The sequence below is a fragment of the Hyla sarda genome, chromosome 8, assembly GCF_029499605.1.
Source record: "Hyla sarda isolate aHylSar1 chromosome 8, aHylSar1.hap1, whole genome shotgun sequence".
Taxonomy (NCBI): Eukaryota; Metazoa; Chordata; class Amphibia; order Anura; family Hylidae; genus Hyla; species Hyla sarda.
The window spans coordinates 215,668,950-215,695,475 of record NC_079196.1 but is presented as its reverse complement, the minus strand read 5'-3'; the positions used below and the strand labels follow the sequence as shown (position 1 = coordinate 215,695,475).

The 26,526-nt window shown below is 47.3% G+C and overlaps 1 protein-coding gene across 2 annotated transcripts in view; it reads left to right on the top strand.

Moving 5' to 3' along the window:
- Positions 1–26,526, top strand: part of LOC130284800 (melanin-concentrating hormone receptor 1-like) — a 48,459-nt gene that overhangs the window by 2,757 nt on the left and 19,176 nt on the right. The window contains exons 1-2 of one of the 2 annotated variants that reach the window (XM_056535569.1): positions 9,250–9,677; positions 14,215–14,311. In XM_056535569.1, coding sequence (XP_056391544.1) covers positions 14,227–14,311 — 85 coding nt within the window. In that variant the 5' untranslated portion in view covers positions 9,250–9,677; positions 14,215–14,226. Of the gene's footprint in view, positions 1–9,249; positions 9,678–14,214; positions 14,312–26,526 lie in introns of those variants that run through there. The other variant, XM_056535568.1, reaches the window with a different exon arrangement.

Below are 26,526 nucleotides of genomic sequence, written 5' to 3'. Positions count from 1 at the left end.
ACTCAACCTCTCTGGCGGCTGAGATGGCGCGGTACAAAAGGACAAGGCAAGGCAAGGTCAGACGTAGCAGAAAGGTCAGGGCAGGCGGCAAGGTTCGTAGTCAGGGGCAACAGCAGAGATTCTGGAAACACAGGCAAGGACACACTGGAATGCTTTCACTAGGCACTAGGCAACAAGATCCGGCAGGGACAGGAAGGGGAAGTGATGTTTTATAGGGAAAACAGTGATTGGACTAGATTGGGCCAGGCACCAATTAGTGGTGCACTGGCCCTTTAAATCTCAGAGAGTCGGCGCGCGCGCGCCCTAGAGAGCGGGGCCCCGCGCGCCGGACTGCGACAGAGGAAGGACGGAGCAGGTGAGAAGAGACATGGGATGCGATCCGTGAGTGGGCACGTCCCGTCCCGCGGATCGCATCCCCTCCGGTGACAGGGTAGCAGCGCTTTCGGTCAGCAGCGCCGACCAGAGCGCTGCAAGCAGAGTAATGCCGCGAGCGCTCCGGGGAAGCAGCGGGACCCGGAGCGCTCGGCGTTACAGTACCCCCCCCCTGGGTCTCCCCTTCTTTTTGGAACCCAGAAATTTACGAATGAGTTCCTTGTCAAGGATATTGACCTCGGGTTCCCAAGACCTCTATTCGGGGCCACAATTCTCCCAATCAACGAGAAAAAATATTTTACCTCGGACAACCCTGGAGGCGAGGATCTCTTTCACAGAGAAGATATCAGAGGATCCAGAGACAGGAGCGGGAAGAGTGACTTTGAGAGAATAGCGGTTAAGAACAACAGGTTTGAGCAGAGAGACATGGAAAGAGTTAGGAATACGGAGAGAGGAGGGCAGATGAAGTTGGTAAGAGACAGGGTTGATTTGTTTTTTGACTTTGAAAGGCCCTAAAAATCGGGGGCCCAACTTGTAACAGGGTACGGGGAATCGAATATACTTAGCAGAAAGCCATACCTTGTCACCAGGGGAAAATACCGGAGGAACCCTTCTCTTTTTATCAGCATGCGCCTTCATTCGAGATGAGGCCAGTAGAAGCGACTTTTGAGTCTCACGCCAAATGGAAGAAAGATCTTGCTTCAATTCATCAACGGCAGGAACCCCAGAGGAAGTGGGGATGGGGAGGGGGGGAAGCGGGTGACGGCCGTACACCACAAAAAATGGGGATTTGGAAGAAGACTCAGAGTTTTTAAAATTGTACGAAAATTCAGCCCAGGGCAAGAGGTCCACCCAATCGTCTTGGCTAGAGGAGACAAAATGTCGCAGGTAGTCACCAAGTATCTGATTTACTCTTTTCACTTGACCGTTGGATTGAGGGTGGTAAGCCGAAGAAAAATGTAGTTTGATTTTTAATTGACTGCAGAGTGCCCTCCAAAATTTAGAAACAAACTGGACGCCTCTGTTGAGACGATGTGCGTGGGAAGCCCGTGGAAGCGAAAAATATGAAGAAAAAATTGTTTCGCCAATTGAGGCGCAGAAGGAAGACCCGGCAGAGGAACAAAATGAGCCATTTTAGAAAAACAATCAACGACCACCCAGATGACTGTATTATTGCGGGATGGTGGCAGATCGGTAATGAAGTCCATAGCAATATGGGACCATGGCTGTTCAGGTACAGGTAAAGGAAGGAGGAGACCTGCCGGCTTCTGGCGAGGAGTCTTGTCACGGGCACAGGTGGTACAAGCCCAAACAAAATCAGTCACATCCCTCTGCAAGGAGGGCCACCAATAGTGTCTGGAAATCAACTGCTCCGACTTCTTTACACCAGCATGTCCGGCCAAAAGAGAAGAATGACCCCATTTAAGAATCTTGAGACGAAGGCGTGGAGGTACAAAAGTCTTCCCTGGAGGAACTTGCACAAGAGTGGTAGGAGCGGAGGAGATGAGACACTCAGGAGGTATGATGTGCTGTGGAGGGACTTCAGATTCGGAAACATCGGTGGAACGTGATAGTGCGTCAGCTCTAACGTTCTTGTCGGCTGGACGAAAATGAATTTCAAAATTGAAGCGGGCAAAAAACAATGTCCATCTAGCTTGGCGAGGATTTAATCGCTGGGCAGTCTGGAGATACGATAAATTTTTATGGTCTGTGTAAATGATGATGGGATGCAGGGTCCCCTATAAAAGATGTCTCCACTCCTCGAGTGCCAATTTAATAGCTAAAAGCTCACGATCTCCAATCGAATAATTTTTTTCTGCAGAAGAGAAGGTCTTGGAGAAAAAGCCACACGTGCGATTTTTCCTAGTAGTGGTCTTTTGAGTTAAAACGACACCGGCACCAACAGAAGAAGCATCTACTTCGAGGATAAAAGGCTTCGAGGGGTCAGGCCTGGACAGAACAGGTGCAGAAGCGAAGGCAGCCTTGAGCAGATTAAAGGCCTCCTCCACCATAGATGGCCAGTGTTACGCCTAGCGCTCCGGGTCCCCGCTCCTCCCCGGAGCGCTCACGGCGTCTTTCTCCCTGCAGCGCCCCGGTCAGTCCCGCTGACCGGGAGCGCTGCACTGTCATGGCCGTTGGGGATGCGATTCGCACAGCGGGACGCGCCCGCTCGCGAATCGCATCCCAGGTCACTTACCCGTCCCGGTCCCCTGCTGTCATGTGCTGGCGCGCGCGGCTCCGCTCTCTAGGGCGCGCGCGCGCCAGCTCTCTGAGACTTAAAGGGCCAGTGCACCAATGATTGGTGCCTGGCCCAATTAGCTTAATTGGCTTCCACCTGCTCCCTGCCTTTATCTGACCTCCTCCCATGCACTCCCTTGCCGGATCTTGTTGCCTTGTGCCAGTGAAAGCGTTTAGTGTGTCCAAAGCCTGTGTACCTGAACTTCTGCTACCCATCCTGACTACGAACCTTGCCGCCTGCCCCCGACCTTCTGCTACGTCTGACCTTGCCTCTGCCTAGTCCTTCTGTCCCACGCCTTCTCAGCAGTCAGCGAGGTAGAGCCGTTGCTAGTGGATACGACCTGGTTGCTACTGCCGCAGCAAGACCATCCCGCTTTGCGGCGGGCTCTGGTGAAAACCAGTAGCCTCTTAGAACCGGTCCACTAGCACGGTCCACGCCAATCCCTCGCTGACACAGAGGATCCACTACCTGGAAGCCGAATCGTGACAGTAGATCCGGCCATGGATCCCGCTGAGGTGCCGCTGCCAAGTCTCGCTGATCTTCCCACGGTGGTCGCTCAGCAATCGCAGCAGATTGCCCAACAAGGACAGCAGCTGTCGCAGTTGACCGCCATGTTACAGCAACTTCTGCCTCTGCTACAGCAGCAACCATCTCCTCCGCCAGCTCCTGCACCTCCTCCGCAGCGAGTGGCCGCTCCTAACCTCCGCTTGTCCCTGCCGGACAAATTTGAAGGGGACTCTAAACTCTGCCGTGGATTTTTGTCTCAGTGTTCCCTGCATATGGAGATGTTGTCGGACTTGTTTCCTTCAGAACGGTCTAAGGTGGCGTTCGTAGTAAGCCTTCTTTCAGGAAAGGCATTGTCTTGGGCCACACCGCTCTGGGACCGCAATGATCCTGCCACAGCCACAGTCCAGGCCTTCTTCGCTGAACTCCGGAGTGTCTTCGAGGAGCCAGCCCGAGCGTCTTCTGCCGAGACTGCCCTGTTGAACCTGGTCCAGGGTAATTCTTCCGTTGGCGAGTACGCCATACAATTCCGTACTTTTGCTTCTGAACTATCCTGGAATAATGAGGCTCTCTGCGCGACCTTTAAAAAAGGCCTATCCAGTCGCATCAAGGATGTGCTGGCCGCACGAGAGATTCCTGCCAACCTCCAAGAACTCATCCATTTGGCTACCCGCATTGACATGCGTTTTTCTGAGCGACACCAAGAGCTCCGCCAGGAAAAAGACTTAGATCTCTGGGCACCTCTCCCACAGCATCCTTTGCAGTCTTCGCCTGGGCCTCCCGCCGAGGAGGCCATGCAAGTGGATCGGTCTCGCCTGACCCAGGAAGAGAGGAATCGCCGTAGAGAAGAAAATCTCTGTCTTTACTGTGCCAGTACCGAGCATTTCTTGGTGGATTGCCCTATCCGTCCTCCACGCCTGGGAAACGCACGCACGCACCCAGCTCACGTGGGTGTGGCGTCTCTTGGTTCCAAGTCTGCTCCTCCACGTCTCACGGTACCCGTGCGGATTTCTTCTTCAGCCAACTCCTCCCTCTCAGCCGTGGCCTGCTTGGACTCCGGTGCCTCTGGAAATTTTATTTTGGAGTCGTTTGTTAATAAATTCAGCATCCCGGTGACCCGTCTCGTCAAGCCGCTCTACATTTCCGCGGTCAACGGAGCCAGATTGGACTGCACCGTGCGTTACCGCACAGAGCCCCTCCTCATGTCTATTGGACCCCACCTTGAGAGGATTGAGTTCTTCATTCTCCCCAACTGTACCTCTGAGGTCCTCCTCGGTCTGCCTTGGCTCCGGCTTCATTCCCCCACCATTGATTGGACCACCGGGGAGATCAGGAACTGGGACTCTGCCTGCCGTTGAGGAAACCCTCCATTCTTTCCCGGTGTCCTCATCCCAGGGGAGGCAGTTACCGGACAAAGAGAAGGGGAGACCTAAGGGGGGGGGTACTGTTACGCCTAGCGCTCCGGGTCCCCGCTCCTCCCCGGAGCGCTCACGGCGTCTTTCTCCCTGCAGCGCCCCGGTCAGTCCCGCTGACCGGGAGCGCTGCACTGTCATGGCCGTTGGGGATGCGATTCGCACAGCGGGACGCGCCCGCTCGCGAATCGCATCCCAGGTCACTTACCCGTCCCGGTCCCCTGCTGTCATGTGCTGGCGCGCGCGGCTCCGCTCTCTAGGGCGCGCGCGCGCCAGCTCTCTGAGACTTAAAGGGCCAGTGCACCAATGATTGGTGCCTGGCCCAATTAGCTTAATTGGCTTCCACCTGCTCCCTGCCTTTATCTGACCTCCTCCCATGCACTCCCTTGCCGGATCTTGTTGCCTTGTGCCAGTGAAAGCGTTTAGTGTGTCCAAAGCCTGTGTACCTGAACTTCTGCTACCCATCCTGACTACGAACCTTGCCGCCTGCCCCCGACCTTCTGCTACGTCTGACCTTGCCTCTGCCTAGTCCTTCTGTCCCACGCCTTCTCAGCAGTCAGCGAGGTAGAGCCGTTGCTAGTGGATACGACCTGGTTGCTACTGCCGCAGCAAGACCATCCCGCTTTGCGGCGGGCTCTGGTGAAAACCAGTAGCCTCTTAGAACCGGTCCACTAGCACGGTCCACGCCAATCCCTCGCTGACACAGAGGATCCACTACCTGGAAGCCGAATCGTGACAGCCAGGACCTCAGGTTCACGTCTTTTTTGGTCAATGCTACAATAGGTGCAACGATGGTGGAGAAGTGGGGAATAAATTGATGATAGTAGTTAGCGAACCCGAGGAAGCTTTGGATAACTCGCAATCCCGAGGGGCATGGCCAATCCAGAACCGCAGAGAGTTTGTCAGGATCCATTTGAAGGCCTTGGCTGGACACAATGTAACCCAAGAAAGGTAGACTACTGCGTTCAAAGAGACACTTTTCAATCTTAGCATAAAGGTGATTTTTGCGTAGGCGCTGTAACACCTGACGGACATGGAGGCGATGTTCCTCAGGGTTAGAAGAAAAAATAAGAATGTCATCCAGGTAGACTACTACACAGGTATATAGCATGTCACGAAAAACTTAATTGACAAAGTCCTGAAAAACTGCTTGGGCGTTGCAAAGGCCGAAAGGCATGACAAGATACTCAAAATGACCGTCACGGGTGTTGAATGCAGTTTTCCACTCGTCTCCTTCACGTATACGGATAAGATTATAAGCCCCTCTTACATCGAGTTTGGTAAAAATTTTCGCTCCCCGCAGACGGTCAAACCGTTCAGAGATAAGGGGGAGAGGATAACGGTTCTTAACGGTAATTTTATTTAAACCACGGTAATCGATACATGGGCGTAGGGTTCCATCTTTCTTAGCAACAAAGAAGAACCCTTCTCCAGCAGGAGACGAAGATTTTCTGATAAATCCTTTTTTTAGATTTTCTTGAACATACTCGGACATGGCTTGGGTCTCTGGGGCAGAGAGAGGATAAATCCTGCCACGCGGTGGAGAAATACCAGGAAGCAAGACAATAGGGCAGTCAAAGGGTCTGTGTGGAGGTAAGACCTCTGCTTGCTTTTTACAAAAAACATCAGAAAAGTCCTGGTAGGCCTTAGGCAGGCCTGGCAGAGAGGAAGCAACGGTTACTTGACTGATGGGTAAGGTCTTAAAGCATCGCTGGTGACAGGTAGGACCCCAACTTCTAATGTCCCCAGAAGACCAGTCGAGAGTAAGAGAGTGGAGCTGGAGCCAAGGCAAGCCTAGTAGAACTTCAGAAGTGCAGTTGGGAAGCACCAAAAATTCAATCTCCTCATGATGGAGGACACCTATGTTCATGCGCAAGGGCACTGTGCGATAGCACACGGTGCAGTCCACTACTGTCCGCTCACAGAAGAAATGAAGAGAGGCTTGTCGAGACGGGTCACAGGGATGTTGAATCTGTTGACTCATGAGGCCTCAATGAAGTTACCTGTTGAACCAGAGTCCAGAAAGGCCACGGCAGAAAAGGCAGATATAGCAGGCAAAGAAATCCGTACTTGAATAGTTAAGCGTGGAGAGGTAGAATCCACACCCAGTAATGCCTCTCCCACGTTTACTAGGTTCGTGCGTCTTCCCAGATGCGGAGGACGAATAGGACAGCCCTTCAGGAAATGCTCGGAGTTCGCACAGTAAAGGCAAAGGTTCTCATTCCTGTGGCGAGTCCTCTCAAGTTTGGTCAGACGAGACAGATCCACTTGCATTGCCTCCTCGGCGGAAGGCACAGTCACAGCTTGCAGCGGATGCTGGAAGAGAGGTGTTGGGCGGGGAAACCGCCTGGTGTGAACGAGATCCTTTACTTGGTGTAGCTCCTGTCGCCTTTATGAAAAACGCATATCAATGCGGGTGGCCAAATGGATTAGTTCAGACAGGGTTGAGGGTATCTCTCGTGCGGCCAGAACATCTTTGATGTGGCTGCACAAACCTTTCTTGAAGGTCGCGCAGAGAGCCTCATTATTCCAGGCTAATTCTGAGGCAAGAGTCCGGAACTGAATGGCGTAATCGCCCACTGTAGAGTGTCATTGAACAAGATTCAACAAGGCCGTCACGGCTGAAGAAACCCGGGCTGGTTCCTCAAAGACAGCGTATTTGTGAGAAGAAGGTCTGGACTGAAGCGGTGGCAGGATCGTTGCGGTCCCAAAGCGGAGTGGCCCAAGACAACGCCTTTCCAGAGAATAAGCTGACCACGAATGCCACCTTTGACCGTTCCGTGGGAAATTGGTCAGCCAACAGCTCCAAGTGCAGAGAACATTGGGTCAGGAAGCCAAGGCACAACTTAGAGTCCCCATCAAACTTATCCGGAAGAGAAAGACGGACTCTGGTGCTGGAAGCGGCAGCTTGCAGTTGAGGAACTGGCGGAGAAGATGGCTGTAGAGGCAGAAGTTGCTGAACCATTGCAGTCAGTTGTGACAACTGATGTCCTTGTTGGGCCACAACGGAGGTAAGGTCTCCAAGGCTGGGTAGCGGCACCTCAGCAGAATCCATGGCCGGATCTACTGTCAGGATCCGGGTTGGCGGAGGGTGAAGACACTGGAAGTGGATCCTCTGATGGCGTGGGCCGTACCAGGGGAACGGAGTCTAAGGGGTTACTGGTATTCACCAGAGCCCGCCGCAAAGCGGGATGGACTTGCTGCAGCAGGTAACCCCCAGGTCGTTCCAGGGCGACTCAACCTCTCTGGCGGCTGAGATGGCGCGGTACAAAAGGACAAGGCAAGGCAAGGTCAGACGTAGCAGAAAGGTCAGGGCAGGCGGCAAGGTTCGTAGTCAGGGGCAACAGCAGAGATTCTGGAAACACAGGCAAGGACACACTGGAACGCTTTCACTAGGCACTAGGCAACAAGATCCGGCAGGGACAGGAAGGGGAAGTGATGTTTTATAGGGAAAACAGTGATTGGACTAGATTGGGCTAGGCACCAATTAGTGGTGCACTGGCCCTTTAAATTTCAGAGAGCCGGCGCGCGCGCGCCCTAGAGAGCGGGGCCTCGCGCGCCGGACTGGGACAGAGGAAGGACGGGGCAGGTGAGAAGAGACATGGGATGCGATCCGTGAGCGGGCACGTCCCGTCCCGCGGATCGCATCCCCTCCGGTAACAGGGTAGCAGCGCTCTTGGTCAGCAGCGCCAACCGGAGCGCTGCAAGCAGAGTAATGCCGCGAGCGCTCCGGGGAAGCAGCGGGACCCGGAGCGCTCGGCGTTACACTGCTCCTATATACAAGAATATAACTATTATAATAGTGCTTCTATATACAAGAATATAACTACTATAATATTGCCTTCTATATACAAGACTATAACTACTATAAAACTGCTCCTATATACAAGAATATAACTGCTATAATACTGCTCCTATATACAGGAATATAACTACTATAATACTGCCTCGTATATGCAAGAATATAACTACTATAATACTGCTCCTATATACAAGAATATAATTACTATAATACTACTCCTATATACAGGAATATAACTACTATAATACTGCTCCTGTGTACAAGAATATAACTACTATAATACTACTCCTATATACAGGAATATAACTACTATAATACTGCCTCATATATGCAAGAATATAACAAATATACAACTGCTCCTATATACAAGAATATAATTACTATAATACTACTCCTATATACAGGAATATAACTACTATAATACTGCTCCTATGTACAAGAATATAACTACTATAATACTGCTCCTATATACAAGAATGTAACTACTATAATACTACTCCTATATACAGGAATATAACTACTATAATACTGCTCCTATATACAAGAATATAACTACTATAATACTGCCTCATATATGCAAGAATATAACTACTATAATACTGCTCCTATATACAAGAATATAACTACTATAATACTGCTCCTATATACAAGAATATAACTACTAATAATACTGCTCCTATATACAAGAATATAACTACTATAATACTGCTCCTATATACAAGAATATAACTACTATAATACTGCTCCTGTATACAAGAATATAACTACTATAATACTGCTCCTATATACAAGAATATAACTACTATAATACTGCTCCTATATACAAGAATATAACTACTATACTACTGCTCCTATATACAAGAATATAACTACTATAATACTGCCTCCTATATACAAGAATATAACTACTATAATACTGCCCCCTGTGTACAAGAATATAACTACTATAATACTGCTCCTATATACAAGAATATAACTACTACAATACTGCCCCAATATACAAGAATATAACTAGGGATAGGAGGTAGCCCTTTTCTTGTGATGCAGGAATCCTCGGGCTGTATATCAGGTAGCAGTGTATTCTGCAGGATGATATATATATATATATATGCATCCACCCGCTGTCACCATCATTCTCGGCTGCACCAAGTTTACTCGTCACCTGGCACGGTAGCATGGAGAATGCGTGCGCTGATGCTTCGCCTTTCGTCTGCGGGCGGCTGTAGGGCTGTGTGCCCCCATTGGCTGCCTGCGTTACACGCTGCTCAGGATCACACAAAACCCAGGGACTGCAAGACTCATTCACAGAGACGGAGCTGAGGACCAGACGCGGCTGCATCCTGGCAAGGTATTTACTGATACACGTTACTGGAAAGGGGGGGGGGGGGGTATTATTATTTTTGGACTTATGTTGGCTCCGTATATCAATTCTTTTTGAGGAAATATGTATCTTTTAGCAAGGGTTAAAATCTCTAAGCTATGCAGGGATGTAGCAGAGCCGAACTGATCGGTGAACTCTTTTATGGTGCGTGGAGAAGTTTTACCTGCAGTCCTATGTAAATGTAAATAACGCACTCCGATGACTTATTGATGCCTCGCAACAATCTCAACTCTGCTATATAGTGCTGCCATATAGAGCTTAAAAAAAAAAGTTGCAATGGTTACAAAGCCCATGTACAACATGGACAGGGTTTTGATGGTCTAGTAGGGTATCGATGCAGCTTCATCCACCTATTGCCTAGATCAGTGTTTCCCAATCAGTGTGCCTCCAGCTGTAGCAAAACTACAACTCCCAGCATGCCCGGACAGCCGTTGGCTGTCCGGGCATGCTGGGAGTTGTAGTTTTGTAACAGCTGGAGGCACACTGATTGGGAATCACTGATCTAGGCAATAGGTGGATGAAGACGATGCTCACTGAGATATTGGGAGGTGTTTTTCGGGTGGTCCTCGTTGGTCCATGGGGCTTCATAGACCCGGAACAGAATTTTGTTATTTGTGTATATCACCGGTAGAATAGACTCGGATCCGACGTACAGAGACCCCTCCTTCCAGATTGCCGCCCCCCCCCCCCCCCCCCCCCCACCACCACCACCATCACCTTATTGAAGTTCGACGCAGCGTTCAGAATTTGCATATTTAGCCATTCAGAGAGAGAGAGAGCGCAAAATGAATTCAGCAGCTCTGATCTACGATACAATGAATCGCGAATATATATAATACCGCCCCTTGAAATCCATAGATTACATTATGTTGCGGTAGAAATCACATTGCCCAGATAGTAAAACATTGTAAATGGTTCCTATTATATATTCTGATAATTTCACTTGGAAAAGCAAAGATTGTGTAAGGCTGCGTTCACACCACGTTTTTGCAGTACAGTTCGCGGATACATTTTCTATGTGAAAACCGTACAGAACCGTATTGAAAACCATATGCACTGACTCTCCATTGAAAACCGTATGCCAAAAGATGCATCAGGTTGTGTCCGTTTTGCATCCTGTAAGGTTTTGTCAGGTTTTTTTTCCGTACCCAAAACCATAGCCTACCATGGTTTTTGGTCCGGGTGAAAAACCGTATTAAACCGTATACTTTTTTAAACATGGGAGTCAATGGGAACCGTACAGAACGTTATGTGCGTACGGTTCCATCCGGTTTTCACCATACGGTTTTTGACTTTGCACAGTTCTTTTTCATGAAATTTCAATCAAACAAGTGAAACTTTATTCATAATGGAATGAAAAGTTAAAAACGTATACGTTTTTTTTTGTTTTTTTTTTAAATGGATGCAACCGAACATCATTTTTTAAACCTTATACGGGTTAAAATTTGTACACACATTTTGATACAGTTTAGTCCGGTTTTTGAGGAATCAGTTTTTCATCAAAAACCTGATACGGGAACTGTATTGCAAAAACGTGGTGTGAATGCAGCCTAAGGGTGAAAGCTATCCTGGAGCTGTGTGTGATGTTGTCGTGGTCAGAGCCCCTCACACCTGTACAGCCCTTCATCAGAGCCCCTCACACCTGTACAGCCCTTCATCAGAGCCCCTACCACCTGTACAGCCCTTCATCAGAGCCCCTACCACCTGTACAGCCCTTCATCAGAGCCCCTACCACCTGTACAGCCCTTCATCAGAGCCCCTACCACCTGTACAGCCCTTCATCAGAGCCCCTACCACCTGTACAGCCCTTCATCAGAGCCCCTACCACCTGTACAGCCCTTCATCAGAGCCCCTCACACCTGTACAGCCCTTCATCAGAGCCCCTACCACCTGTACAGCCCTTCATCAGAGCCCCTACCACCTGTACAGCCCTTCATCAGAGCCCCTACCTCCTGTACAGCCCTTCATCAGAGCCCCTACCACCTGTACAGCCCTTCATCAGAGCCCCTACCACCTGTACAGCCCTTCATCAGAGCCCCTACCACCTGTACAGCCCTTCATCAGAGCCCCTACCACCTGTACAGCCCTTCATCAGAGCCCCTACCACCTGTACAGCCCTTCATCAGAGCCCCTACCACCTGTACAGCCCTTCATCAGAGCCCCTACCACCTGTACAGCCCTTCATCAGAGCCCCTACCACCTGTACAGACCTTCATCAGAGCCCCTACCACCCGTACAGCCCTTCATCAGAGGCCCTCCTACCTGTAGACCCCTTATCAGAGCCCCTGTCACCTGTGAGCCCTCATCAGAGACCCTCCCACCTGTAGAGCCCCTAATCAGAGCCCCTCCCACCTGTCAGCCTTAATCCAAGCCCCTCCCACCAGTGGAGCCCTCATCAGAGCCCCTCCCACCTGTACAACCCTTTTAACAGAGACCCTTCTACCTGTAGAACCCCTAATCAGAGACCCAGCCACCTGTCAGCCTTAATTAAAGCCCCTCCCACCTGTAGAGCCCTCATCAAAGCCCCTTCTACATGTGAAGTTCTTCATCAGAGCCCCCACTTGTAGATCCCCTCAAAAGAGCCCCTAGATCTGTAGAGCCCCTCATCAAAGACCCCCCCACCTGTAGAGCCCATCATCAGAGCCCTTCCCACCCATAGAGCCCATCATCAGAGCCCCAAGAACTGTAGAGCCCCTCCCACTTGTAGAGCCTTTCATCAGAGCCCCTCACATTTGTACAGCCCCTCAGCATAGCTCCCCAACCTGTCGAACACCCTCATCAGAACCCCTCCCACCTGTAGATCCCCTCCTCAGAACTCCTCCTACCTATAAAGCCCCTCCCACCTGTAGATCCCCTCCTCAGAACTCCACCTACCTGTAAAGCCCCTCCCACCTGTAGATTTGCTGCAGAAGGATTTGGTAAGCAGCAATGTTACTAAACTGCAACATGTTGTAATTCTCTGTGCATCAGTTAAAGGGGTACGCCGACACCAGATGAAAAACATATAAAAGCTGCAGTAGCAGATAGCATTGTTTACCTGTCTGAAACCATCACAAATGCATTGGTTTCGGGTTCATCCTGTACTTCTCAGTTGAGCAGTTGATCAGTACTACAATTCCCAGATGGCATTGTTTTCCTTTAGCCCTTCATCGCAGCCCTCCCACTTTCCCGCAGCACTCCCCCCAGTTCCCTGCCCAAACTGTTGCAGAACATCTCATTTCACAGCAGACTAGCACACAATCAGTGAGCTTGCAGCACCTGCTATACATACCCTGTCTGCTCCTCTGCCTGTGGCATTGTTTGTCATGCTGTGACCACATCTCATTCTCCCTAAATGTCCCAATAAAGATATATATATGTATATGACAGGGAGATGGCAATGTAGACTGTAGGGGCTAGTCAAAAGTAATGACATCACTCAGGGGGAGGGGCTAAAGCTCAGAGACTAGATCCAGCCACACTTCCTGAGACAGCATGGAGGTTGATGCATTGTTTCAGGAGAGACACAACACCACAGTGACAATGAGAGGACTACACAACTTCCTATAAGGAGAGAGAGGAGCCGGGGAGTTGCTAAGACAACACCACGCTTACAATGAGTGGACTACACAAGTTCCTGTCAGGAGAGAGAGAGGAGCCAGGGAGCTGCTGAGACAACAACACACTGACAATGAGAGGACTACACAACTACCTGTTAGGGGTATTTTAAACAAAAATATGCTGAAGCCAGCACATTAGTGATTACACTATATTAGTAAGTGATAGCCTTATTTATATTACATTTTCTGACCCCAAAATACCCTTTGGCTATCAGGGCATGATGGGAATTGTAGTTTTGCCACACCTGAGTGTCACAGGTATACATGGTATGGTGTAGGTCCCCTAGAGCAGATGTGCTTTTAAAGTCTATTTAGTTTCTCCATAATGCTCTAATTAATAAAAAAAAAAAAAAAACTATGTAAAATACGTTACACCAATGTTTCCCAACCAGGGTGCCTCCAGCTGTTGGAAAACTACAACACAAAGGCTGTCCGGGCATGCTGGGAGTTGTTGTTTTGTAACAGCTGGAGGCACCCTGTACGTGAAACAGTGTTACACAATGTGTAGTACTGTTCTAGAACCAGCAGATGTCACTGCTTCTGTTTTAAAGTTTAGAATCCTCAGTCTAGCCAGTTGACAGATAGTCCTAGCAATGGTAAAAATCCGATGTCTGTATCCTCTCTAGGAGGGGGTGTGGACCCGAACATCACTCGATATCCATGCATGAGGCCTACTGAAATTATTTCCTATGACATAAATAAAACAGAGAACAAAAATGATGTTGCCCTCTAAAATCTAAAATTGTCATGAGACCTAAATCTACAGAAACTATAGAATACAAAGCCAGGGATGAGGACATGGGGGAAGGGAAGCTGATCCTGCGCCAAGATGGAGCCTACTGTTAATTTTGTATTGGGCCCTACTACCTAAATGTAAGTTTCTTTACCCATCTTATTTCTTGAAGGGCTCCAGAAAGATGGCGGAGCTGGAAAATTCGGTCCCCTTGAGGCTGTGGATCTACAATGACTCCAACTTGACTGGCACTGGGACGCCATCTGCAGGTAATTCATGATCAGTGATGCCTGCCCATGGGAGCTGAGGATTAGTTGTTTGGTTTCCATTAAAGGGGTCTTCAGTGCATAACACAGGGAACCCCAGTCTCAGTTCTGGGTAACACAAAGCCCCAAACCCCTTATACATTCCTGTACATTAGTCATCTCCAAACTGTGGACCTCCAGATGTTGCTCTAGCTGGAGGTCCACGGTTTCAAGACCACTGCTATAGTGTAACTCTGCCCCCATAGAAGGCTGTGGGCATGTAAGATGCCCATGGAGGTGCCCAGGCTTTGACGGAACCACTTCTTCTCTCCTCTAATTTGAGGGGACAATGTTTTTATAGGACATTGTCTATAGCTCCAGTTATGCTGGGAGTTGTAGTTGTAGTTTTGCAACATCTGGAAGTCCAGAGCGTAAGCGTAACTTTGGCCTCATTGAAGGCCATGGACAAGTAAGATGCCCATATTGGTGCCTAGGCATTGGGAGAACACTTCCATTCTCTGATTTGAGGGGGCTCTCTCTCTCTGCCCCCCCACTCTTTTTATAGGAGGCAGTGTTTTTATAGGACATTGTCTATAGCAGTGGTCTTCAACCTGCGGACCTCCAGATGTTGCAAAACTACAACTCCCAGCATGCCCGGACGGCTGTCCGGGCATGCTGGGAGTTGTAGTTTTGCAACATCTGGAGGTCCGCAGGTTGAAAACCACTGGTCTATAGCATCCTCTAGCTCCAGTTATGCTGGGAGTTGTAGTTTTGCATCTAGAAGTCCACAGTTTAGAGACCACTGATGTACATGATACAATTCAAAGCTCAAAGCTACATACAGATTTATATAGCTCCCACTAAACCCATTAAAAGCAAATCAACTGGTGGTGAAAAGTAAAACAGATAAAAGTAAAAAATCTTAATCCTTCCAGTACTTATTAGCTGCTAAATACTAGCAGCAGAGGAACAGAGGAAATTATTTTCTTTTTGGAACACAGTGCTCTCTGCTGACATCACGGGCACAGTGCTCTCTGCTGACATCTCTGTGCATTTTAGGAACTGTCCAGAGCAGCATATGTTTGCTATGGGGATTTTCTCCTACTCTGGACAGTTCTTAAAATGGACAGAGATGTCAGCAGAGAGCACTGTGCTCGTGATGTCAGCAGAGAGCTCTGGGTTCCAAAAATAAAAGCATTTCCTCTGTAGTATTCAGCAGCTAATAAGTATGGGAAGGATTAAGATTTTTTTAATAGAAGTAATTTACAAATCTGTTTAACTTTCTGGCACCAGTTGATTTAAAAAAAAAAAAAAAAAGTTTTTCCACCGAAGTACTTCTTTAATACATTTGTCTTCAGTATGCTCCCCCTAGTGGTGGCTGTAGGTAGCTAGAATTTTATCATGTTACTCTCTGTCTATGCAAAGGATTTGGAGCCATATTACAAAAATAGGAGCCTTAGCTGCTGTAAAGATAATAATATAATCGCATTGATCGGCAGAAAACTGTGGAACTGTTTAGATAAAAAGAAACGAAATGATAGGATCTATTTATTTCACTGTATAAATACCTCCCGCCTGTCTCGGCCCAGACCCTCTCTGTAGTCTGTGTTCTGCGTTTGATCTCTTGTAGAGATTTAAGACCCTTGATCAGATGTGAGCACAAGATACTATCCGATTTTTCCTTAATCCTCCTAAGATGCTGTCTCTATATCTTCCTCATTACCTCCTCCAGAAATGCATGTGAATCCTGGATAAAAGCCGGTAATGATGCAGTACAGGGAAATGATCCAGATATTATCCAGTTACTCGGGGGTTAAGGAGACAGATGTCTATTAGTGTTCTCTGCAGGCCAGTTATTGAAGAGTGTGCGTGTATACAATGATGGTGCCCTGGGGAGAGGCACATGCTGCAGACAAACCAACCTGGGCAGGTGGACCATCTGGAGAACTTTTCTGCCATGTGGGTGGATGGAAGCCACAAGCAGTCTGCGTCTTTTTTGCCTAGACCTGCAGTTGCATGGGGTGGACTAGGTGCTATGATGTCTCCCATACCCTGTGCCCACACACACACTAAAGACAAGATCTTACTCCCCTCACCCTCAAAAGCAGCAACACGTGTGAATGATAAGTTAAGGAAGTTAAGAAAGCATTTTTCTATGGTAAGATATATTATGATGCTTCTTATATTTATATCATGCTTCTTACCTTTCTGATTTATGCAAAGTATATTGAGTTAGATTCGTGACTCCTTAAAGGGGTACTCCACCCCTAGACATCTTATCCCCTATCCAAAGGATAGGGGATAAGATGTCTGATCGCGGGGGGGCCACTGGGGACCCCCGCAATATAGCATGCAGCACCCAGCGCTTGAGGGTCTGGCTCCCGACCATGGGGACGGAAGATCATGATGTCACGACTTCGCCCCCCGTGTGACATCATGTCCGCCCCCTCAATGCAAGTCTATGGGAGGGGGCGTGACATCAGTCACGCCCCTCCCATAGACTTGCATAGAGGGGGCGGGGCGTAACGTCACAAGGGGGCGGAGTCGTGACGTCACGATCTTCCGTCCCCGTGATCGGGAGCCAGACCCTCCAGCGCTGCCGGAACAGTAACAGGTGGATGCTGCGTGCTATATTGCGGGGGTCCCCAGTGGCGGGACCCCCGCGATCAGACATCTTATCCCCTATCCTTTGGATAGGGGATAAGATGTCTAGGGGTGGAGAACCCCTTTAAAGGTGAAGTTCAATACAGTAATAACGGGTTGTGAAAATTGGAGAAGAAGACATTTTGTGAAATGGACGACTCCTGTATTAAATACGATTGTAGAAATGTTCACAGCAGCAGGAGATGACTGTGTTCATTTTGTAGGAGGCAGTGACCTGTACTGTCATATTATAGAGGATGGATCTGTCTGTGACTATTGCGATGTTTCCTGCGACAAGGACACTGTAATGACTGGAGAAACAGAATCTTACAGCATCACAGAGTATTTCAGCAGAATGTGCTGATACTGAAGAGGGCAGTGACCTGTAAGAACGGGGTTTGCTGTGACAAGGACAGTATTATGATACCAGGAGCATCACAGAGTATTTAAAAAGAGATTGTTGATCCTGTGGGGAGCAGTCACCTGTAAGGATGGGATTGTAATGTCCCAGTACAGGACATGGTCCTGAACTACACTTAGGCCCTGTCAGGTTGAGTCCCTCAGTGACCTGGGGGTACTCCGGCAGTGTCTCCCCTGCTGTTTCTATAATGTTATTTAGCTTACTTTCTGTGTAGTCAGTACATTAATGTATAGTTAGTCTACAGGACCTGTGAAATGTCACATGTTATGTTATGCAGTCACATGATTTGTTGTCACATGTTCTCCCAGAGAACACCAGCTTAACCTGTGACCCACAGCTTGACCAATGGGCTTTAGTCCAGCCCCCTACTATATAAAGGGGCGGATATTACAATTTCTCTCAGATTCCATCTGCTACTGAGCACAGGAAACACCAGAGATCTCAGTGCAAGTGATCAGCATCTGGAAGACCCCAAAACTACTGTCATTCCAGTAATTCTCAAGTCTATGTCTGCTGTCACTGAAACTAGTCAAGTCCTGCACATAGTCAAGTCCAATCTCGAGTTAAGTTTATTACAAGTATATTGGTCCAGCAAGCTGCGAGGTCCTCTGGGTCCTGAACACCTCTCTGGGAAATCTGGCCTTAGCTGTGAAGATAATTCCATCTGTCTTATACTCAGTAAAGCCTCCATTTGACCCGAACTGGTTGTGGACTCTCATTTCACTTCTAGCAACTGGGATAGCGGAGAATCCGGGCATGTTGTGTTCCGTAACCCTAAAACCACACTGGCATCACAAACACTAGGGGTTAATACCATCTGGCCCCCGGGGTTAATACCATCTGATCCCACCAATCACACTGCTACACCTGTGGTCCCGCCATACAACGGTGGTCCACAACAGGATTGCCTGTGATAAGAGTTTTTTAGGAGAAGAGTGTGCTGATCTTGTGGGTGGGGGGGGGGGGGCAGTGACCTGTAATGAGTATTTTGGGAGAAAAGTGTGCTGATCTTGTGGGGGGGGGGGGCAGTGACATGTACTGAGTATTTTGGGAGAAGAGTGTGCTCATCTTGTGGGGAGCAGTGACCTGTAAGGATGGGATTGCCTGTGATAAGAGTATTTTGTATTTCAGGAGAAGAGTGTGCTGATCTTGTGGGGGGGCAGTGACCTGTAAGCATGGGATTGCCTGTGATAAGAGTATTTCAGGAGAAGAGTGTGCTGATCTTGTGGGGGGGCAGTGACCTGTAAGCATGGGATTGCCTGTGATAAGAGTATTTCAGGGGAAGAGTGTGCTGATCTTGTGGGGGGGGGGGGGGGCAGTGACCTGTAAGCATGGGATTGCCTGTGATAAGAGTATTTCATATTTCAGGAGAAGAGTGTGCTGATCTTGTGGGGGGGGGGGCAGTGACCTGTAAGCATGGGATTGCCTGTGATAAGAGTATTTCAGGAGAAGAGTGTGCTGATCTTGTGGGGGGGCAGTGACCTGTAAGCATGGGATTGCCTGTGATAAGAGTATTTCAGGAGAAGAGTGTGCTGATCTTATGGGGGGGGGGGGCAGTGACCTGTAAGGATGGGATTGCATGTGATAAGAGTATTTCATATTACAGGAGAAGAGTGTGCTGATCTTATGGGGGGGCAGTGACCTGTAAGCATGGGATTGCCTGTGATAAGAGTATTTCAGGAGACGAGTGTGCTGATCTTGTGGGGGGGCCGTGACCTGTAAGCATGGGATTGCCTGTGATAAGAGTATTTCAGGAGAAGAGTGTGCTGATCTTGTGGGGGGGCAGTGACCTGTAAGCATGGGATTGCCTGTGATAAGAGTATTTCAGGAGAAGAGTGTGCTGATCTTGTGGGGGGGGGGGGGGGGGCAGTGACCTGTAAGCATGGGATTGCCTGTGATAACAGTATTTCAGGAGAAGAGTGTGCTGATCTTGTGGGGGGGGGGCAGTGACCTGTAAGGATGGGATTGCCTGTGATAAGAGTATTTCATATTTCAGGAGAAGAGTGTGCTGATCTTGTGGGGGGGCAGTGACCTGTAAGCATGGGATTGCCTGTGATAAGAGTATTTCAGGAGAAGAGTGTGCTGATCTTGTGGGGGGGCAGTGACCTGTAAGCATGGGATTGCCTGTGATAAGAGTATTTCAGGAGAAGAGTGTGCTGATCTTGTGGGGGGGGGGGGGGCAGTGACCTGTAAGGATGGGATTGCCTGTGATAAGAGTATTTCATATTTCAGGAGAAGAGTGTGCTGATCTTATGGGGGGGCAGTGACCTGTAAGCATGGGATTGCCTGTGATAAGAGTATTTCAGGAGAAGAGTGTGCTGATCTTGTGGGGGGGCCGTGACCTGTAAGCATGGGATTGCCTGTGATAAGAGTATTTCAGGAGAAGAGTGTGCTGATCTTGTGGGGGGGGGGGGGGGGGCAGTGACCTGTAAGGACGGGATTGCCTGTGATAAGAGTATTTCAGGAGAAGAGTGTGCTGATCTTGTGGGGGGGCAGTGACCTGTAAGCATGGGATTGCCTGTGATAAGAGTATTTCAGGAGAAGAGTGTGCTGATCTTGTGGGGGGGGCAGTGACCTGTAAGCATGGGATTGCCTGTGATAAGAGTATTTCAGGAGAAGAGTGTGCTGATCTTGTGGGGGGGCAGTGACCTGTAAGCATGGGATTGCCTGTGATAAGAGTATTTCAGGAGAAGAGTGTGCTGATCTTGTGGGGGGGGCAGTGACCTGTAAGCATGGGATTGCCTGTGATAAGAGTATTTCAGGAGAAGAGTGTGCTGATCTTATGGGGGGGGGGGGCAGTGACCTGTAAGGATGGGATTGCATGTGATAAGAGTATTTCATATTTCAGGAGAAGAGTGTGCTGATCTTGTGGGGGGGGGGGGGGGGGGGGCAGTGACCTGTAAGGATGGGATTGCCTGTGATAAGAGTATTTCATATTTCAGGAGAAGAGTGTGCTGATCTTGTGGGGGGGCAGTGACCTGTAAGCATGGGATTGCCTGTGATAAGAGTATTTCAGGAGAAGAGTTTCTCCCAGAGAACCTGTATATGAAATGACATTTCAGCCCTGAACGTGTTTTTGTTGTGAAAGCTTGGGTAGTCTTGTGACTTAATCGACCAGAATGCCCGTATGTTTTGATGCAGGATGAGTCACCGTCTCCTTAATCCGTCCGTCTGATCCCTCAGCGCTGACAGCTCGCTATACGTCTCCCGTAGACAGAACATTACAGTCCGCACTCCACCAGGACACGTCGTATTATTTCCTCATTAAAGGCCGGCGCGACAAATAAACTAAGTGGATAATGCGATTTTCATTAAAAACGTCTTCCTTATTAAAAGCAGCTTCCTGGTAGATAATTTTTTGATCCATAAAAAGACTGCGGTGGTGAAGGTGAAGGGGAGGCAGGTCCATTTCACTGTATTTGAAGGAGGCAAGTATCTCAGTTTAACCCCTTGATCACCAATCGCATATTGAAGAAATACCAGCATGGTGGCTGTCATAAAAGTGACCAATTGAATAGAAGACGGTTTAATGGTGGTCCGGGGGGCGGGGTGATGGACTTTCGGAGGATCAGAACTTAAAAGCAGGATGTACTGTTGAGTGTTTATTACTGTGGCACCAAACTCGTGCCACCTTCTGTACATGTGACTGATCAATGGCCAGTAAATGCAAGCCACTAGCAGCTAATAAGTACTGGAAGGATTAAGATTTTTTAATAGAAGTAATTTATAAATATGTTTAACTTTCTGCCACCAGTTGATTTAAAAGAAAAAAGGTTTTCACCTGAGTACCCCTTTAAATAATACCTCCATACAGTGCTTACATAATACTGCCATAAAAAGATCAACTAATACTACTATGCAGTGCTCAATTACTTCAGCTGTACAGTACTCAAATAATACTGCCATACAGTGCTTAAATAATGCTGCCATCCATAGTTCAACTAATACTGCTATGCAGTGCTCCATTTCTACTGCCATATGGTACTCAAATAAAACCGTCATACAGTGCTTAAATAATACTGCCATCCATAGTTCAACTAATACTGCTATGCAGTGCTCCATTTCGACTGCCATATGGTACTCAAATAAAACCGTCATACAGTGCTTAAATAATACTGTCATCCATAGTTCAACTAATACTGCTACGCAGTGCTCCATTTCGACTGCCATATGGTACTCAAATAAAACCATCATACAGTGCTTAAATAACAATGCCATACAAAATTCAATTAATACTGCTAGACAGTGCTCAATTACTACCACTATATAGTACTCAAGTAATACTGCCATGCAGTGCTTAAATAACAGTTTCATACAAAGCTCAAATAAATCTGCGATACATATAGCTCAAATTCTGCTGCCATACAGTTTTTATATACCACAGCCATACAGTGCACATATAATTCCAACATACAGCATTTAAGCTGTCCGGGAATGCTGGGAGTTGTAGTTTTGAGTCAGTTTGAGGCACGCTGGATATTTAAATGCATATATATGATTACTGAAAGTGACAGGCCCAAAGCCTGAGGCTGCACTACTGAGGCATTTTAATGACAACACTTCTTCACAGTTCTGTCAGGTGTGGTGTTGTCATGGAGACCTGGTGTGGATCCAAATCACAAACTATGTCCACACAGACACACATGACAGCCACCATTCAGGAGGATGCAAACACTGAGGTAGAAGGTGACAAAGGGGGAGATGTATCAAAACCCATAGCAACCAATCAGATCGCTTCTTTCATTTTTTTTTTTTAAAAGGCCTTTTGAATAATAAAAGAAGCGATCTGATTGGTTGCTATGGGCAACTCAGCAACTTTTCCTCTGGACAGGTTTTGATAAATCTCCCTCAAGGCCTCCATGACAACACTGAGAGGCCTGAGTGTTTTCATGGAGAATGGGTGTGACATGACTGACGTCATACGCTGTCGGACATTTTTCATCACTGCGAAAACCCACAGGCTGTTATAACAAATGCCCAGCGCTCTACATCAATAACACAATTCTCATTTACATATAAATTAGGTCAATGGGTCAGAATGTATGTAAGGGATAAGAGTGGGGGAGGGGGGGGGCGGTGTTCTGGAGTCCCATGCAAGTCTTTGGGACTTACAATACATTTCCTGATCACGTTACTCTCTAGATATGAGGACGAGATATAAGGACAAGATATGAGATAAGAGTATGAGGACAAGATATGAGGACGGGATATAATGGCAGAATATGAGGACGGGATATGAGGTCAGGATATGAGGACGGGATATGAGGACAGGATATAAGGTTGGGACATGAGGATAGGATATGAGGATGTGATATGAGGTCAGAATATGAGGACAGGATATGAGGATGTGATATGAGGTCAGAATATGAGGACGGGATATGACGATGTGATATGAGGACAGGATATGAGGACGGGATATGAGGTTGGGATATGAGGATGTGATATGAGGATGGGATATAAGGATGGGATATGAGGTTGGGATATAAGGTTGGGATATGAGGTTGGGATATTAGGTTGGGATATGAGGATGGGGTATGAGGACGAGATATGAAGACAGGATATGAGGTTTGGATATGTAAGAGGACAGGATATAAGGATGGCATATCTAAGAGGACAGGATATAAGGATGGGATCTGTAAGAGGACAGGATATAAGGATGGGATATGTAAGAGGACAGGATATAAGGATGGGATATGTAAGAGGACAGGATATAAGGATGGGATATGTAAGAGGACAGGATATAAGGATGGGATATGTAAGAGGACAGGATATAAGGATGGGATGTGTAAGAGGACAAGATATAAGGATGGGATCTGTAAGAGGACAAAATATAAGGATGGGATATGTAGGAGGACAAGATATAAAGGATGGGATCTGTAAGAGGACAAGATATAAGGATGGGATATGTAAGAGGACAGGATATAAGGATGGGATATGTAAGAGGACAGGATATAAGGATGGAATATGTAAGAGGACAGGATATAAGGATGGGATCTGTAAGAGGACAGGATATAAGGATGGGATCTGTAAGAGGACAGGATATAAGGATGGGATATGTAAGAGGACAGGATATAAGGATGGGATCTGTAAGAGGACAGGATATAAGGATGGGATGTGTAAGAGGACAAGATATAAGGATGGGATATGTAAGAGGACAGGATATAAGGATGGGATATGTAAGAGGACAGGATATAAGGATGGGATATGTAAGAGGACAGGATATAAGGATGGGATATGTAAGAGGACAAGATATAAGGATGGGATATGTAAGAGGACAGGATATAAGGATGGGATGTGTAAGAGGACAGGATATAAGGATGGGATGTGTAAGAGGACAGGATATAAGGATGGGATGTGTAAGAGGACAGGATATAAGGATGGGATGTGTAAGAGGACAGGATATAAGGATGGGATGTGTAAGAGGACAGGATATAAGGATGGGATATGTAAGAGGACAAGATATAAGGATGGGATCTGTAAGAGGACAAGATATAAGGATGGGATCTGTAAGAGGACAGGATATAAGGTTGGGATCTGTAAGAGGACAAGATATAAGGATGGGATCTGTAAGAGGACAGGATATAAGGATGGGATCTGTAAGAGGACAAGATATAAGGATGGGATCTGTAAGAGGACAAGATATAAGGATGGGATCTGTAAGAGGACATGATATAAGGATGGGATCTGTAAGAAGACAGGATATAAGGATGGGATCTGTAAGAGGACAGGATATAAGGATGGGATCTGTAAGAGGACAGGATATAAGGATGGAATCTGTAAGAGGACAAGATATAAGGATGGGATCTGTAAGAGGACAGGATATAAGGATGGGATCTGTAAGAGGACAGGATATAAGGATGGGATCTGTAAGAGGACAGGATATAAGGATGGGATCTGTAAGAGGACAGGATATAAGGATGGGATCTGTAAGAGGACAGGATATAAGGATGGGATCTGTAAGAGGACAGGATATAAGGATGGGATCTGTAAGAGGACAGGATATAAGGATGGGATCTGTAAGAGGACAGGATATAAGGATGGGATATGTAAGAGGACAGGATATAAGGATGGGATCTGTAAGAGGACAGGATATAAGGATGGGATCTGTAAGAGGACAGGATATAAGGATGGGATATCAGATGTATGAGGTCGGTATATAAGGACGATATATGAGGATAGGATAATCCTGTTTGTGGGATTATTGGTAAAGGTCTCGTCATTTTATTGGAAAAACCCCTTTAAATGGAACAAGGCAGCCGATAAATCCAATTTAACTCATTCACCACCAGGAATGGTCCTGCCATATAGGGTAATGGATTTACTATAATTGTATTTCCATGAATAACCCTTAGGCAAAGATTAAATTGTCAATACACACACAACCGCAAATTCTATACACATCCCTCAATCATATTACATGCATCACACCTTGCTGTATACTTTGTAGCATAGATTAGGATCCTCTTTAATAATTTCTCCAAGGGTTATAAACAATATAGTCAATTCTTAGTTAAAAAAGAAAAAAACTACAGCATTTAGCAGATATACGTTATATATGTACAGCTAGTATACATCTTCTGTATATAGTGATATGGACCATGCTGGTATAACCTGGGTATATACTGTATATAATATGTATGCACAGCTGGAATAAGTTGTATATCTCCGGTATATAGTGATATGGACCATGCTGGTATAACCTGGGTATATACTGTATATAATTACCGTATTTATCGGCGTATAACACGCACTTTTTAGGCTAAAATTTTTAGCCTAAAGTCTGTGTGCGTGTTATACGCCGATACACCCCCAGGAAAGGCAGGGGGAGAGAGGCCGTCGCTGCCCGCTTCTCTCCCCCTGCCTTTCCTGGGGTCTAGAGCGCTGCTGTCGGCCCTTCTCACCCCCTGGTTATCGGCGCCGCTGCCCGTTCTGTCCCCCTGACTATCGGTGCCGGCGCCGATAGCCAGGGGGAGAGAAGCGGCATCGGCACCCATTGCCGGCGCCGCTGCCCCGTTGCCTCCCCCCATCCCCGGTGGCATAATTACCTGAGTCGGGTCCGCGCTGCTGCAGGCCTCCGTTGTGCGTCCCCAGCTTCGTTGCTATGCGCTGAACGGCGCACCGTGCATAGCAACGACGCTGGGGACGCACGACGGAGGCCTGCAGCAGCGCGGACCCGACTCAGGTAATTATGCCACCGGGGATGGGGGGTGAGAAGGGCCGACAGCAGCGCTCTAGACCCCAGGAAAGGCAGGGGGAGAGAAGCGGGCAGCGACGGCCTCTCTCCCCCTGCCTTTCCTGGGGGTATATCGGGGTATACACGCGCACACACGCACCCTCATTTTACCATGGATATTTGGGTAAAAAACTTTTTTTTACCCAAATATCCTTGGTAAAATGAGGGTGCGTGTTATAGGCCGGTGCGTGGTATACCCCGATAAATACGGTATATATGTACAGCTGGTATAAGTTATATATCTCCTGTATATAGTGATATGGACCATGCTGGTATAATCTGGGTATATACTGTATATAATTATATATGTACAGCTGGAATAAGTTATATATCTCCTGTATATAGTGATATGGACCATGCTGATATAACCTGGATATATACTGTATATAATATATATGTACAGCTGGTATAAGTTATATATCTCCTGTATTTGGTGATATGGACCATGCTGGTATAACCTGTGTATATACTGTATATAATTATATATGTACAGCTGGTATAAGTTATATATCTCCTGTATATAGTGATATGGACCATGCTGGTATAACCTGGGTATATACTGTATATAATTATATATGTACAGCTGGTGTAAGTTATATATCTCCTGTATATAGTGATATGGAGCATGCTGGTATAACCTGGGTATATACTGTATATAATATATATGTACAGCTGGTATAAGTTATATATCTCCTGTATATAGTGATATGGACCGTGCTGGTATAACCTGGGTATATACTGTATATAATATATATGTACAGCTGGTATAAGTTATATATCTCCTGTATATAGTGATATGGAGCATGCTAGTATAACCTGGGTATATACTGTATATAATTATATATGTATAGCTGGTATAAGTTATATATCTCCTGTATATAGTGATATTGTTATGATCCGGCTGGCTGGATGTGGATCCACTGTGTCAGCGAGGGATTGGCG